The sequence below is a fragment of the Sarcophilus harrisii genome, chromosome 2, assembly GCF_902635505.1.
Source record: "Sarcophilus harrisii chromosome 2, mSarHar1.11, whole genome shotgun sequence".
NCBI lineage: Eukaryota > Metazoa > Chordata > Mammalia > Dasyuromorphia > Dasyuridae > Sarcophilus > Sarcophilus harrisii.
This window is the reverse complement of record NC_045427.1, coordinates 261843202-261858002: the sequence shown is the minus strand read 5'-3', so window position 1 is coordinate 261858002 and position 14801 is coordinate 261843202. Positions and strand designations below refer to the sequence as shown.

The 14801-nt window shown below is 37.3% G+C and overlaps 1 protein-coding gene across 2 annotated transcripts in view; it reads right to left on the bottom strand.

Moving 5' to 3' along the window:
• Positions 1-14801, bottom strand: part of RAD51 (RAD51 recombinase) — a 43174-nt gene that overhangs the window by 7463 nt on the left and 20910 nt on the right. For both annotated transcript variants that reach the window (XM_031952098.1, XM_031952099.1), the window contains exon 6: positions 8947-9041. In XM_031952098.1, coding sequence (XP_031807958.1) covers positions 8947-9041 — 95 coding nt within the window. The remainder of the gene's footprint in view (positions 1-8946; positions 9042-14801) is intronic.

Here is a 14801-nt window from a genome sequence, read left to right as displayed (position 1 = left end):
ACTGCCTTTACACAGAAATTCAGTGGTTCTCCTTAAGCCAAAAAGAAAATTCTCATAAATATCAAAATGTCCAAGTGGTACTTTCTTTGGCCACAATGGATAAAAATGCTCACAGCCGGAGAAATGGCTACAAATGGTACCACATATACTCAAAGTACCAGTGGGTGTGTTCTTCTCTTTCTTTTTATATAATCTTTGTTACAAAGGAAAGCTTTGGGGGAAGAAAGTAGGCAAAGCATATTCAGAATTTAAATATGATGTAAAAATAAAAGGCATCAATAAAACTTTAAAAATCTAGTGAATGGGAACCAAGAGGACTTTGGTCATGATATTGAAATTTTGTAGCACCAGCTTTTGTAATAATTAAGACTTTTAGTTCTGGGTAGGATACAGAATTGATCAGATGCTTGTTCAAATCTTGTTTTTCAGCACAATGCCCTCAAGGTGTTTAGGTCATCTAGTCAGATATCCTTGTTTTATATGGTCCTCTGGTCTTTCCATGACCCCCCATGCAGCCACCTATAATTTAAATGCTGGTAGTATTGCTACATCATTACACTTGATTATAAAATATACACAGGATACTGTGAAAGTTTCTCCCCAGATCTGCCCCCAGATATTTGAACAAAGAATGCAGCCTGGGATCTATAATACTGTGTCAAGACATTTTTCAAAATGCAATCTTTCATCACCCCTTGCTTCTTTTCTACAGCATGAGAAAAGAAATTGGTCTATCAGAGGTTATAACCTGGAGAAATCTTCAATTTTCAGAAGTCTATGAAGATGATAAAAATGGAACAAAAGAAGCAGAAACTGCCGATAGTGTTAGTTCAGAAAATTAGACTCGAGGAACCAAAAAAATTGGGGTTTTCCTTCCTTTTTTCTTAGCTTCTATTTAGAAAAACCATTTTCATCTGGCTACCTTACACTGCAGAAGTGATTTACAAAAATTCACTTAAAGTCACAATTCAGTCCATTTGCTTTTGAACTCACCTTTTCTGCCCAAATCCTCATCCAAGTACAGTACTTGGGTTTGGGGGACAAGTCTTAGATTCTATTTTTGGTTGTGCCACTTACTCACCTTCTTATCTTGGGCAAGTGATTTCTACCTTTCCTTACCTGACAAATGGGAATATTTACATCTTTCTCTCTAGGGTTTGGGGTGGAAGGGCTGTGCAGAAAAATGCTTTGTTCCTCATACAGAACTAGACACCTGGGGGCTGGTGGTGTTCTCAAAGTCAAAGATTCTTTGACTCTACAGCTGGTCTGAAAGGCTGCATCCTCTGTCTGGTCAGAGGAAAGTTTTTTTCCTGGACTAATTACACCCAAAGTCATCTTTTCAAAACCAGACAGATGTGCCAAGAAGTACTGCTGTGTTTTGCTTGAAATTCAGGCCAGGAAATTCCAATCCTCTCCAACAGATGGAAATAGAAACAATTTCGAAATTCACGACTGAATGGCTAAACTACTACTCCAGAAGGGAATCCAGAGATGCTGTTCTACACCTTAAGCTCCACCAAGCAATCACTCAAAAGCAATGGCAGCCAAGGGCGCACTCAGAATTTAGGCTAGAGTGTTCTCAAACCAAAGGGGAAGAGGAAAAGCCTAAGCATGATAGAAACAAAAGTTCTCATCAGCTGGAAGGAAATCCAGCTATCATTAGCAAAGAGGATCAGGGTGACTAGGGGACATGAATCAACTTTATTTCTTTTCAGATGCATAAATGATACTTGAGATTTTGTAACTTTGCAGTGTGGCTTCTACCATACTTGGAGTTCTCACTAGTGCATTTAGATGAATGAGTCTGACATTTCAGTTTATGTTTGGAGCTCAATAAATGGTTATCACCATAAAGCATACTTCTGCTTCCTTTTAAACACAAAGGAAAATGAGACATTCAGTTTCTTAAAATCATATTGACTTTTACCATAACCATTACTTCAGACATAAAAAAAAAAAAAAATTTAAGAGCTATAATGAACAAATTCTCTTCTGATACAGAAATAACTTTTCATTTACATGTGGTGCCTTAATGGGAATCATTTCCTTCCAGACCATTCTGGTTTAAAAGCTTCTTCAACAAAGTGGGACCTTATCTTAAGATCACCAATTAAAATAATCAATTAGCAAAATAATACAGAACCACCTAGAAGCAGCTTAATTCCAGATGCTGGCACATAGCAGGTACTTAATAAGTGCTTACTGATTGATTGATGAATTCAGTAATCACTGACACCTTATCTTTTTCATCTCTATGAAATCTTTATAAGAATAGCCCATATACCCATTAGCAGCATCCTTAAAGGAGAGAGAACAGGCAAATTTTCCAAGGTAATTTCCTTTAATAAGCCAAAGTTTATCACATAATTGGGCAATTAGAAGATCCCACCAATGGAAATGAGTAGGACCAGAGCAATCAATGATCAAGCATGACTAGAGAAGACTGATAAGGAGGCACACTCCCGACTCTTGGCAGAGGGATCATGGGCCAGAGATACAGAATGAGAAGCATATCTTCAAATGGATGGTCAATGCATACATTTGTTTTGTGACTATTTACACTAAGAAAGAGCTTTTCTTGGGGAAAGGGAAGTGAATAATCATACTGATACAAAGGAAAACAAAAACAAAAAAACCCCATCAATGTAACATATTATATGCACATTACAAATTCAAAGTATCACACAAGCCTTTCTGGATTTCCTTTGTGTAAGGAAACACTCTTGTTGATATTTGTTAAGTTCACAATAATAATAATAATAATAATAAATTTTTTTAAAAACATACTTGCCAAGGTAAACAAAAATAAAATGAAAACTGAAAATGATGGATAATACCATATAAAATGTCCTTTGTTTAATGATCCTCTGATTATCAATTAAGGAATATGATAGGGAAATCCCAAATGCTTGGATTTCTTATCCTTTAAGACATCCTTGTTGTTAATTTAACTATATAGTTAACAAGCAAATGAAGATTCCAATTGCCCTGATAATGACATATGCAATTGGAGAGAAAACTCAGTGATTCATTGAAAACTCAGCACTCAGATAGGCATTATAGCTAGATAAATAAGCTGGGTTCAAATTAAGTAAGGGAGAAAAAGTAGGTTAGATATCATGAAGGAATCTGTGCCTCACATACAATGTCTTTTTAACATCAATATTCTTCTGTTTAAGCTACACTGCTACCAATCATGAAACGACAAACATTTCAAAAGATTCAAGCTAGTAAATAGATGACTCAAAAGGCAGTGGACAGGTATACATGGATAGTTAACCACTTATGATTTGTTTGAAAGTCGCATAAAAATTTCAAAGTCATTTATGAAGACTCTGGTCATGTAGTGAGAGTAACTGGTAACAAATGGACAATAAAAGCACTGCACTAGTAGCCATGAAATATGAAAAGAATCAGAGAAAGAAAGGCCCTTACATAGGAGACAAATTGTGTAAGGAAGGACAAGGACAAGAATCGCACACAAATGGATTGTCAATCCTACAATACCAAGCATGTAATCACTGTCTTGACTGCTGAGTGCACACTCACCCAGACCAGTCTATCTGGGCAGCTTCAGACTTCCTCCCCTCCCTTCATCCCAGACACCTGGAGTGTTGTCCAGCTTTGCTACTACATGTATATCCGCCTCCAGAGCTGGGATGAGTTAAGAGATACACACCAGCACTGTTTTTGGAAAAAAGCGGAACAATCACCTGGCCTCTGGCTCTCCTTACTATTCCTATGACTCCCCAAATCAAAATTTCCTTACCTGTCTTATTCTATTCATAACATTATCATTTCCTTGGAAGAGTCTATGCTATACATACCCTTTGCTCAAATGACACCAACCCTAGGCTTCCATCTCCAGAGTTCAAAGAAAAAAAAAGGACTCATCTAAACAAAAATGTTTATAGCAGTTATTTCTATTAAAGCAAATAACTGGAGAAAAATGGGATATCTATCAATTAGGGAGTGGCTGATTATAGAATTTTATTGCGCTAAAAAGGAATATTTTCTTTTCATTTATTGTTGTTGTTGTTCAATATTTTTTATTTCCCTTGACTTAATAGTTGTTTATTTTTTCCAATAACATGTAAAGATAGAGTTTTCAATATTCATTTTCCTAAGACTCTGAGTCTAAATTTTTTCTTCCTCCCTCCCTTGGCCTCCCCCACAAGATGATAACAATCAATCTGATATAGGTTATACATGTACAACCACTTTAAACATACTTTCATATTAGTCATGTAATGAAAGAAAAATCAGAACAAAAAGAGAAAAACCATGAGAAAGAAAAAAACAAAAAAAATGAAAATAGTATATATGCTTTGATCCACATTCAGTCTCCATAGTTCTCTCACAAGATTATTAGAAGTAGAATTGTCTTGGATCATTATCACCCAGAAGAGAGATAAGTCTAACATAGTTGATCACCATACAATTTTGCTGTTGTTGTGTATAATGTTCTCCCTTCAGTATCAGTTTATGTTTAAGTCCAGGCTTTTCTGAAATCAGCCTCCTTATCATTTCTAGAATATCAGGACAGTTTTCCCTCATAATTTCTTGAAAGATGATGTCTAGGCTCTTTTTTTTGATCCTGGGTTTCAGGGACACCAATAATTTAAAAATTATCTTTCCTGAATCTATTTTTCAGGTCAGTTGTTTTTTCAATGAGATAGTTACAGCATTTTCTATTTTTTCATTCTTTTGATTTGGCTTTCTCTATTTCTCATAGTCATTAGTTTCCATTTGCTCAATTCTAATTTTTAAGGGATTATTTTCCTCCCTAAGCTTTTATATCTCCTTTCCCATGTGGCTAATTGTTTTTAAAGATATTCTTCTCTTCATTAACTTTTTGTATTCCTTTTTGCATCACTCTCTTCCCAATTTTTCCTCTATCTCTCTTATTTGATTTTCAAAATCCTGTTTGAACTCTTCCGTGGCCTAAGCCCAATTCTTATAATTCTTATTTTTTTTTTTTTTTTTGGAAGCTTCAATTTTGTTAATTTCTGAGTATATGTCTTGATTTTCCATGTCAACATAGTAACTTTTTATGGTCAAAATCTTTTTCTGTTGTCTGCTCATTTTCCCAGCCAGTTACTTGGCTTTTAATTCCTTGTTAAAGTTGGGTTCTGTTTCCAGGACTGAGGGTGTCATGTCCCTCCAAGCTTCAGGGGTTTTGTGCAGCTGCTTTCAGAGATTTTTCTAGGGACTAGACCACAAGCACTTTTTTGCCCTGAAACTGCTCCATTGTGGTTCTAAGTTCTAGGGTGCTAAAGGAAGAGAGTACTTTCTCATTGCTGGTAAAGAGACCTCCTGTGAAGCTGTCGCTGCCACCCTTGCCCATATCTACTGCTGGTGTGCTTGTTTCCCGAGGCCCTCTCACCCTATTGACAAACTTTTCCTGCTGACCTTCCAAGTCTTTGGTGTCTTTGGCTGAGAGATCTGGAAACTACCAGTACAGTTACTAATTCAGAAATTTAAGGCTTACTCCTGCTTTAACAGCACCCTGGCTGCACTGAACTCCCACCTTCGTGCCATAGTCTCCCTCCTGCTAACCTTTCCAAGTTATCTTTGGCTGGAAAATTATTCCACTCTTTTTGTGGGTTCTAATGCTCTAAAATTTGTTTAGAATCATTATTTAAAGGAATGTGAAGGGGTTTGAGGGAGAGCTTGGAGAATCCCTGCCCTTACTCCACTATCTTGGCTCTCCTCTCTGCTCATCACTTCTTATAGAACAATAGTATTCCATTATATTCACATATTACAATTTATTTAGTCATTTCCCAATTAATGGGTATCCCCGAAATTTTCATTTCCTTGCCACCACCACCAAAACAAAAACCAACAAAAAAACCACACTACTACAAACATTTTTGCACATGTGAGTCGTTTTCCCCAAAAGGGATGTATTCATAGAAATCTGGGAGAACTTATATGAACTAATACAGAGTGAAATGAACAGAACAAAGAGAACATTTTATATAGTGTAAGGTTGTGAAGAAAAACAATTTTGAAAGACTGTTCAATGCATTGGTCAACAGCAACTTCAGAGAACTAATGAGAAAATAGGCACTGGACCTCAGGGGCAGAATTAGATATATATTTTTGGCAAATGCCATATATGGCAAACATGTGGATTTGTTTTATTTGACAATGTTATTTGTTTTAAAGATTGTGTTTACGATATTGGAATTTATTAAATACTCTTAAAAGGCAAGCTGTATAGAATGGATTTACATTTTTTATGTAGAATCTTTTCTAATGTTTGACTTTGTACATGAAAATGTTCTCTTTTGGGGGAGGTATTCATTAAATGCAGGGAAAATGCATTTTTTCTTTTTTAAAAGAATGTAATCTCCTTAAGGAGCAAAAACTGTCTTCACTTTTATATCTGCATTCCCAGGATCTAGCAAAGTACCTGGTATTAAATGCACCTTGTAGGTACTACATGCCTTTTCATTTATTTATACACAGTGCTTTAAGGTTTGCAAAGTGCTTTTTACACATTATCACATTTGGTCTTTATAAATAGTTTGTAAGCTAGGCACTAGATTGTAATAGGTCCATTTTACAATGAGGAAATTGAGTTAAAGAAATTCAAAGGAGTTAAAGAATTTGCTCATTTGATAACCACTTGGTCATGCAGTTGGTAACTTCCAGAATTTGAACTCAGGTCTTTCTCTCCTGGTTCCAATTCTGCAACCTTTCCATATTCTCCTGCAGACCATGGATCTACTGAAGTATCTCCACAAAATGCTGAACTGGGGCAAGGTTTCCGTAATCCTAATTCTGCCAGAATCTGAGACAAGTCAGTATGTACTGCAGGAGGGAGTTCTGGCTGTTAATGAGGCACACACCATCACAACTTATCTCTCAAAGCACTGGAGCACAAAACCCTTACTTTCTCTTCAAATAACAATGTTTGTTCATTAGTCCAGGAATATTTGAGTACTTTTTAAGGCAGCTGGAAGATCAATGGAGCAATGCCTTAATACAACCTCTATTGCCATTAATTAAAAATTCTAGCTGAGAGATAAAACTGCTCCTATAGGTTCTCCACATCAGGCATTAGACACACTAGGTAAAGGGGAGTTGTTAGGGATGCCAGGGCTTGAAGAATTAGGGAATTATTTTGGGTTCTGGTCAAGCTACACCAACCTGCTTCAATACCTTGATAAAATGAAATAAGGTAAAAGCCTCATTTCAAAGAGACAACATTCCACATTTAAACTATAGCTTTGGTGAATAAAAATGAATTAGGAGGTTTTTATTTTTCCTTCTTGTTCAATATAAAAGAGGAAGTAATCTTTGTTGCTCAGAAAATACATCAGATGATTTGCTATCAATAGAGGGAGAATGTTCTCACCTTCAAGGGGCCACAGCAGGTTTACCGGTAATGGAAAGCATTCTTCTTGTTCTACTTCCCACACATCCCAGCACACCCCCTTGAAAGATCTTAGGCTCCAGGCAACTATGATTAATCCCTTAATTGGGAGTGGCTTCTTGGGAGTAAGAACATTCGATTACCACAAGAGGGTGCTCTTTCTCTGAATAAAGGGAACTCGCAGTGGTTCCACGAGAAAGGGTTGTCATATAACACAGGAAAATTATGCCATAAAAGCCTGAATTGGGTTAATGTTCATAAATAACAGGTTGTGCTTAAGCAGTGTTGGCAAATGTATTAATTATGGCACTCTCAATGCTTTCGCTGTGAAAAATAATCATATATTAGCTTAAGCAGACCCTGGGCCTTACTTTACAAAGCCCATTTTGAGGAATTATTGATAGATGTAAGATGTATTCAATTAACACATACATATGAAATTCAAGCAGGAAAATTTTCCTAACAGGTGGGAATGAATATAATAACACTAATATGAATGACCACCACCAGTTCACATTTATATAGCAGTTTAAGGCTGACAGAGTGAGTATATAAGCACCCTGGGAAAATGGCCAGTACAAACATCCCTGACTATTTGGGTGCTCATGGGCGGGGGTGGGGGGGTGAAACAGCTCACCTGGGTCATGTAGCTACTTAAGTGTCTGAGCCAGGATTCAAACCCAAGTTTCTGGCTTAGCTTCAAGCCAAGTGCACCACATTGGCCCTCATAATTAAAGATCATTTTATATAGCAAAAGAATTGCAAAAATGGTCCTAATGAAAAATTTTCTAAACTCTTTTCACTATTTGTGAACATTCGCCAAAGACTAACCTACAATATGCTGAAGAGAAATGACAGATAGCTAAAATAAAGTTATCCAACTATGGGTGCTGTCTCTTTTGGATGAATGATCCAATGCAGAAATATATATCTCCTTAAAACAAAAGTCACCATGGGGAAATCTGTCCTAGTTTCTTACCACAGCCCAGATAATTTGTGCCTCAGTGATACTGTCTTATGGCTCAGGCTCAGACTAATAGACAAAGGCAAAAAACAGGACAAAATTCCCCCCCTACCCTCCATAAATCAGAGGGAATTTCAGTCACCTTTTCACCATAACTCCACAACTGGGAGGATGTAAACAATTGGGTTTGTATCAATGTGGAACTATGACTAGAGAAGGTGTGGTTCTTGGCCATGTAACTTGGCCATTTAATAGGAATTCCAATTCACTTCCAAGGCTTCAGGTGACAAGGAAAAAAATGATCCTTGATGTGATCATGAATTAGATTCTAGGTGACAGGTGGCATAAGCTTGTGAGCTAACTTGATTCTAGCTGAAAAATAGAGCTGCCCTGATTAAAACAAACAACTCACCTATTTTAAAGGGAAACTCATCCTGTCACACCAAGAATTACATCTCAACATGTTTAGAAGGGATACTCTTAAGAGAAGTAAAGGAACATCAAAGAACCTTAGCCATAAATCAACTGAATCAAACCCACTGTTTAAGGAGATGCTAACTATCAGACGATCCTCACCTTCAGAACAATTGCCTACCTTTCAGCCACTGCCAGCAATCGCTCTGGCCGGAAGGTTCCCTCAGTATCAATGTACATGGCTTTCCCTTCACCACCACCTCGGTCTATGGGGAGCTAAAGAAAACGAAAAGTAAACAAGAGTAAGGATAAACTACAGCTAGGCATTTTTGATATTTAAGACTAAACTGCCTGAGGCCAGTCACTATGGCTTACTAATGTCTTGTTATCAACTATCAAGAACCATATTTAATACCTCATAGTGAAGCTATGCTTGAATTATTTTTTTTAAAGGTTAAACATGTGCAATTCTTCTAAAAGTATTTCCACATTTATCATGCTGCACAAGAAAAATCAGATTAAAAGGGAAAAAATGAGAAAGAAAAAAACAAGCAAGCATACAACAAAAAAGGTGAAAGTACTAAGTTAGAATCACATCCAGTCCCCACAGTCCTCTTTCTGAGTACAGATGGCTCTCTTCAACACAAGTCTATTTTGGAATTGGCCTGAATCACCACATTGTTGAAAAGAGCCATGTTCATCACAACTGATCATCACACAATCTTGTTGTTTATGCTTGAATTCTTAAAGTCTGTGATAGTGGAGCATTTCTTAAATGGGCCCAGATACCTTTGTCACCTGAGGACTTGTGCCAGGCTAAGTTCTGACAGACTCATCAATCAATATACAGCCACCAGGTGATGAATTTTTTGGGGCTACAACTAGTCATGAACCTGTCTCCTAAGACATTTAGAATCCAGTTACACTTTGTGTCAATGGAAGTAGAATATGTATAAACAAAATCAAATTTTTTTCCCCACTTACTGAAATCACAAATCTTGTATAGATGTTAATGCAGAAGAGATCAAGTTAAAATTCTTCAGTTTGGTTTAGGGTTGGGCTGGGTTTGGGGTCACATAACAGAAGTGGACTGGGCCATAATTACCATTTTTCCAAAACTGATTTTCGAGATTTAAAGACCCCTGAATCATGCAATTAACTGATTTTATGCATGTCAGCTTAAGAATGTATCTAGCACATGTTACCAACCCTAGAACAACGTATATTTCCACTCCACTGAGCAGAGTTTGGATACAAGGGTCCCCATTAGGATTTAGAAATGCCTAAGAAATAGTAACAGAAATCTTAATTATATAGTTAGAGCAAGAAGAAAGGGGAAAAGGAGAGAAAAAGCGAATAAAGAGAGAAAAGGTGCCATAGAGGGACTACCTTGAGGGTTAATTGGAATATATCACTGTACCTCTTTATACTATCAAACACCACAGTTATCTTTGAGAAGTCTGAAGTAGCTCAATTGGTACAAATAAGAAGAAACAGTCTGTCCATTTTACTATGTCAACTGGAGATTACCACTTTTACCCAATTCCACAATAAGAGAGGGATCTATTACCTCCTAGGGTTCTCCAGTCACTAGGTTACTGAGGAAAGTAAAGTACCAAGAAAGTATTTAAAAATGCTCAAATATGTCCAAAGATCAGGAGACAGGTATCCATGCCGTTTATTATTGCCAGGATGACAAAGGAAAGAAAGGAACAATGTGGTCTTGGGAGTGATAGGGCCTTAGATTTAGAGCTATTGAGAGGGAGAGGGGGGCAGGGAAGAGTGATTTGTCCAAACTTACACAGAAGAAATGGTGGAGTGGGATCTGAATCTAGATCCTCACTCTCCAGGACACTGTGCTGTTTCCTTGGCTCTGAGACTAATCAGCTGCATGGCCATGGTGAAGCCATTTCCTTACCTGAGTTTCATTCCCCTTACTTGTAAAATGGCAATAATAATTCGTATACCACTCCAAAAATGTGACCAGTCATTATTATTTACCTAAGGTCTTGGCATTAATTTTCTTTGGATAAAATCAAAGGCTTGAAGTTAGGTATTCAGTTGTCTGTGAGTATTCTGTTATTTTTATAGACAGGATATGTTTACATGAGAATTTTGCTTCATTTTATTGTTGGCAGACATGAGCTGACCATTCGGTAAACATTCCCAGCCTGGGATTCTGTTTATACAACTTTAGAACGTCAGCACGACACGCTTGGTTGCCATGGCAACCATGGACAGGGTGTACTGTACTCTAAATATTTATTCTGCATGAATCCCTGTCAAAACAACATGGGGAAAACATTACTATTTAAAAGGTCACATATAATGCCAGAAGACCTATAAATGCTACCCTAGGAGTAAGGGTGTCATTTTAAACAGCTTTATTTTCCCCCCCAGCTGCCAATTTCCAAATGGTACCTGGGCAATGACAGGAATGTCTATTGCTTTTGTTCCTTTTCCTCAAGTCCCTCTAAATTATTCTGAAGGTTTTCTACAATTCTCCTTCCCTCCTTTCCCTAAACCCTTTCCTATTAAGAATCACATATGAGGGGAAATGAAAACGGCTTGGCCTTCCTCATCAAATGAGCAGTGGAAGTTAATTCTGAAATAAAATTTTGAATTTGAAGGTCACATTGTCACTAAAATCCTCATTCTGTTGTCATCCCAGAGAAAATGACTACTGCTATGTAACAAATAAAATATTGGGACAACTAAGGAGGAAAATTTCCAGTTTCAAAATGACCTTTAAGTGAGCTGAAAAGAGATAAGTCAAGAGATGAGGACTTATTCTTCTTGTGTGGTTTGTAGAAATCAATCCTATTAAATTATAGTTATACCACTTATACTTCTTGGTGGTTTTGTATTTTAGGTACACACAGATGTGTGTATTAAAAATGGATTTCATGAAAATAAAGAATACTCAGGGAACTTCTTTATTCCCTAGCTTATTCCAATTCTAACTATAATACAAAGTAACATTGGAACAAGAAAAACTGCTAACTACAATAGCATAATTATGAGTAGTTTTTCCTTCAGAGTACTTCACCGCTCACTGAGAAAAAAAAAAAAAAGAGAGTCCACACAACCTCAAATTTTTTTTCCCCCCCATCAAGATACATTTTTTTAGTTAGCAAAAACTTCTACCCCATCCCCCAAAAAAGACTTGCAGGTCAGGAGTTTTTCTTTTGTTCAGGCCAAGGGTGATGTTTATTGACAGAAACCAATTTTGAGAGTACTGAAATCACAGAAGTTTTATGCGGTTTCTTAGGATTGCACCTACTTCACAAGGTTGTTGTAAGGATCAAATGAGTTCCTTTATCTACTTTAAGACATGACAGAAACTCTTCAAGGCCTGCAATTTGAAGCTCCCCACCAAGGCCTCTCTATATAAGGTAGTTCTTTATTGTCACAACATTTGTCTTAGATACCCTTCTTTCCATTCCCTCCGGGAACATCCTTTGGTGTGGGCCTTCACCACCTCTCGGCTGAACTGCTACAATGTTGTCTTGCTTGTTGCCCATCAAGCGTCTCCCTGTTCCAGTCTACCCTCTACTTAGCTGCTCTATCTAAAACACAACTCAAAACGCCAGTGGTTCCATATTAGCTTCAAGTTCAATGATTAAGTCCTTTGTTTGACAATTAAAACCCTTCACAACCTGGCTCTTTCTGGTTTTCTCATACTTTACTCTCCTCCAGTGACAAAAACCTTCCACAGCTCTGACTCTGGGCCTTTCCATTGGCTTTCCCTAATTAATGCCTGGTATGTTCTCCCCTCTCCTGGTTTCTCTAGCATCCTGCATGACTCAGCTCAAATTCTACCTCCCCATGTACATTCCCTTCTAAGATTACCTTCTATTTTCACTGTGTATATCTAGTACATTGTTTGTTTGTTTGTTGGCTCCCCAATTAGAATGCTTGTGTTCTCCTTGAAGGCAGAGGTGATTTTTGCCATTCTTTGTATCCCCATCACTTAGCCCAGTGCCTGACATATAGAAAGCACTTAAGAAATGCTTAATGACTCACTGACTGGTTTCATGTTTTTTGTTGTTGTAATAAAGAAGGCCTCTAATTGGGAAGGAACTATAGATATTTTTCAAAATCTTTTTTTTTTCTCCCCCAAAGCCCTTCATAATCTGGCTCCCATCTACCTTTCCAAATTTACCATATTACTCCTCTTTATGCAGACTTCATTCTAGCCAACCTGGCTGCTTGCTGTTTTTCAAATTCTCCATCTTCTACTCTAAGACTTAGCTTGAGCAGGCCATGGCTTTGGGATGCCCTCTCCTTTCCCAGCTGAAACATCTCTTTGGATCTTCCTCCTTACTAATCTCTGCTTTCTTAAATCATCTTATATTTACTTAGGCTCTCCTTACAAAATGCTCTGTATTCAACTTCTGTGTTCTTTGTATTTATTAGCTTCATATTTGTGCTACATATATTTTCCCATGTACTGGTCTCCTCTAGGATTGTTTCATTCTCTGTATTTGTATCCACAATGCCTACCAATGCCTGGCACATGACAGGCACTTAATAAATACTTGCTGATGATTGATATGTTCTATCCTCCCAATACAGTGTAAGCTCCACAAATGTTTTGTTTTTGCTTTTTGTAGCCTCAATGCCTGGCAAATTACCAATTAAAGCATGATGGTTGAAATGAAATGAAATGAACACTACTGCCTATATCATCTTCCTTTTAAAAAGTACTTTGATCATATTCCTTTTGTCCTCAGAATGGCTCTCCACAGGCTGGCAGCTCCTCATCCACACTGCCCTGCACCATGTTTGCATGTGATCGGTACACAAGAATGTTGTCAGTGAAGGGAGCGAGACCAAAGGAACAGAAGTTGAAGATGATGTCATCTTTCCTAAAAAGCTTTTATTTCTCAAGAGAAAAAATAGGTTTAGTGAGGAAGGGCAGACAGATTTTTAAAGTAATTTATCTTGGCAGATATGTTGATCTTAGCAGAGGTTGACTTCTGAGTATGTGTTTTCAGAAATGTTTGTTCTCATTTCCTACTGCTTGCCTGGTAGACATTTTTTGGTACCCATCAATCTCAAGCTCATTCCATCTCTTTCTCCCTGTCTCAGGAGTTTCTATTCCATGTCTGCTGAATCTATTTTTGTCCCAGTTTTCCATAAGGCTCCTATCGAACAATTTTCACGGTGTCAAAGCCCATTCTGGCTCCCTTAGATCAAGGTAAACTTTTATACTAACAAACCTGATTTCTTTTACTTGCTTTGGATTGATTTCACTCATTAGTTTGTAATTAATTTATATCTCCAAGTATGATGGCAACTAATAATAAATATTGCATTACAAATTAAGACAACTCTGAGATACCACTACACACCTGTCAGACTGGCTAGAATGATAAGGAAAGATAATGCAGAATGTTGGAGGGGATGTGGGAAAACTGGGACACCGATACATTGTTGGTGGAATTGGGAATACATCCAGCAATAATTTGGAATTATGCTCAAAAAGCTATCTGCATACCCTTTGACACAACAGTATTACTACTGGGCTTATACCCCAAAGAGATTTTAAAAAAGGGAAAGGGACCCATATGTGCAAGAATGTTTGTGGCAGATCTCTTTGTAGTGGCCAGAAACTGGAAACTGAGTGGATGCCCATCAATTGGAGAATGGCTGAATAAACTGTGGTATATGATTGTTATGGAATATTATTGTTCTATAAGAAATGACCAACAGGATGATTTCAGAAAGGCCTGGAGAGACTTACATGAACTGATGCCGAGTGAAATGAGCAGGACCAGATCATTATTTATTTCAACAACAATATTATATGATGATCAATTCTGATGGACGTGGCCCTCTTCAACAATAAGATGAACCAAATCAGCTCCAAAAGAGCAATAATGAACTGCTACACCCAGGGAAAGAACTCTGGGAGATGACTATGAACCACTACATAGAATTCCCAATCCCTCTATTTTTGTCTGCCTGCATTTTTTTATTTCCTTCACAGGCTAATTGTACACTATTTCAAAGTCTGATTCTTTTTGTACA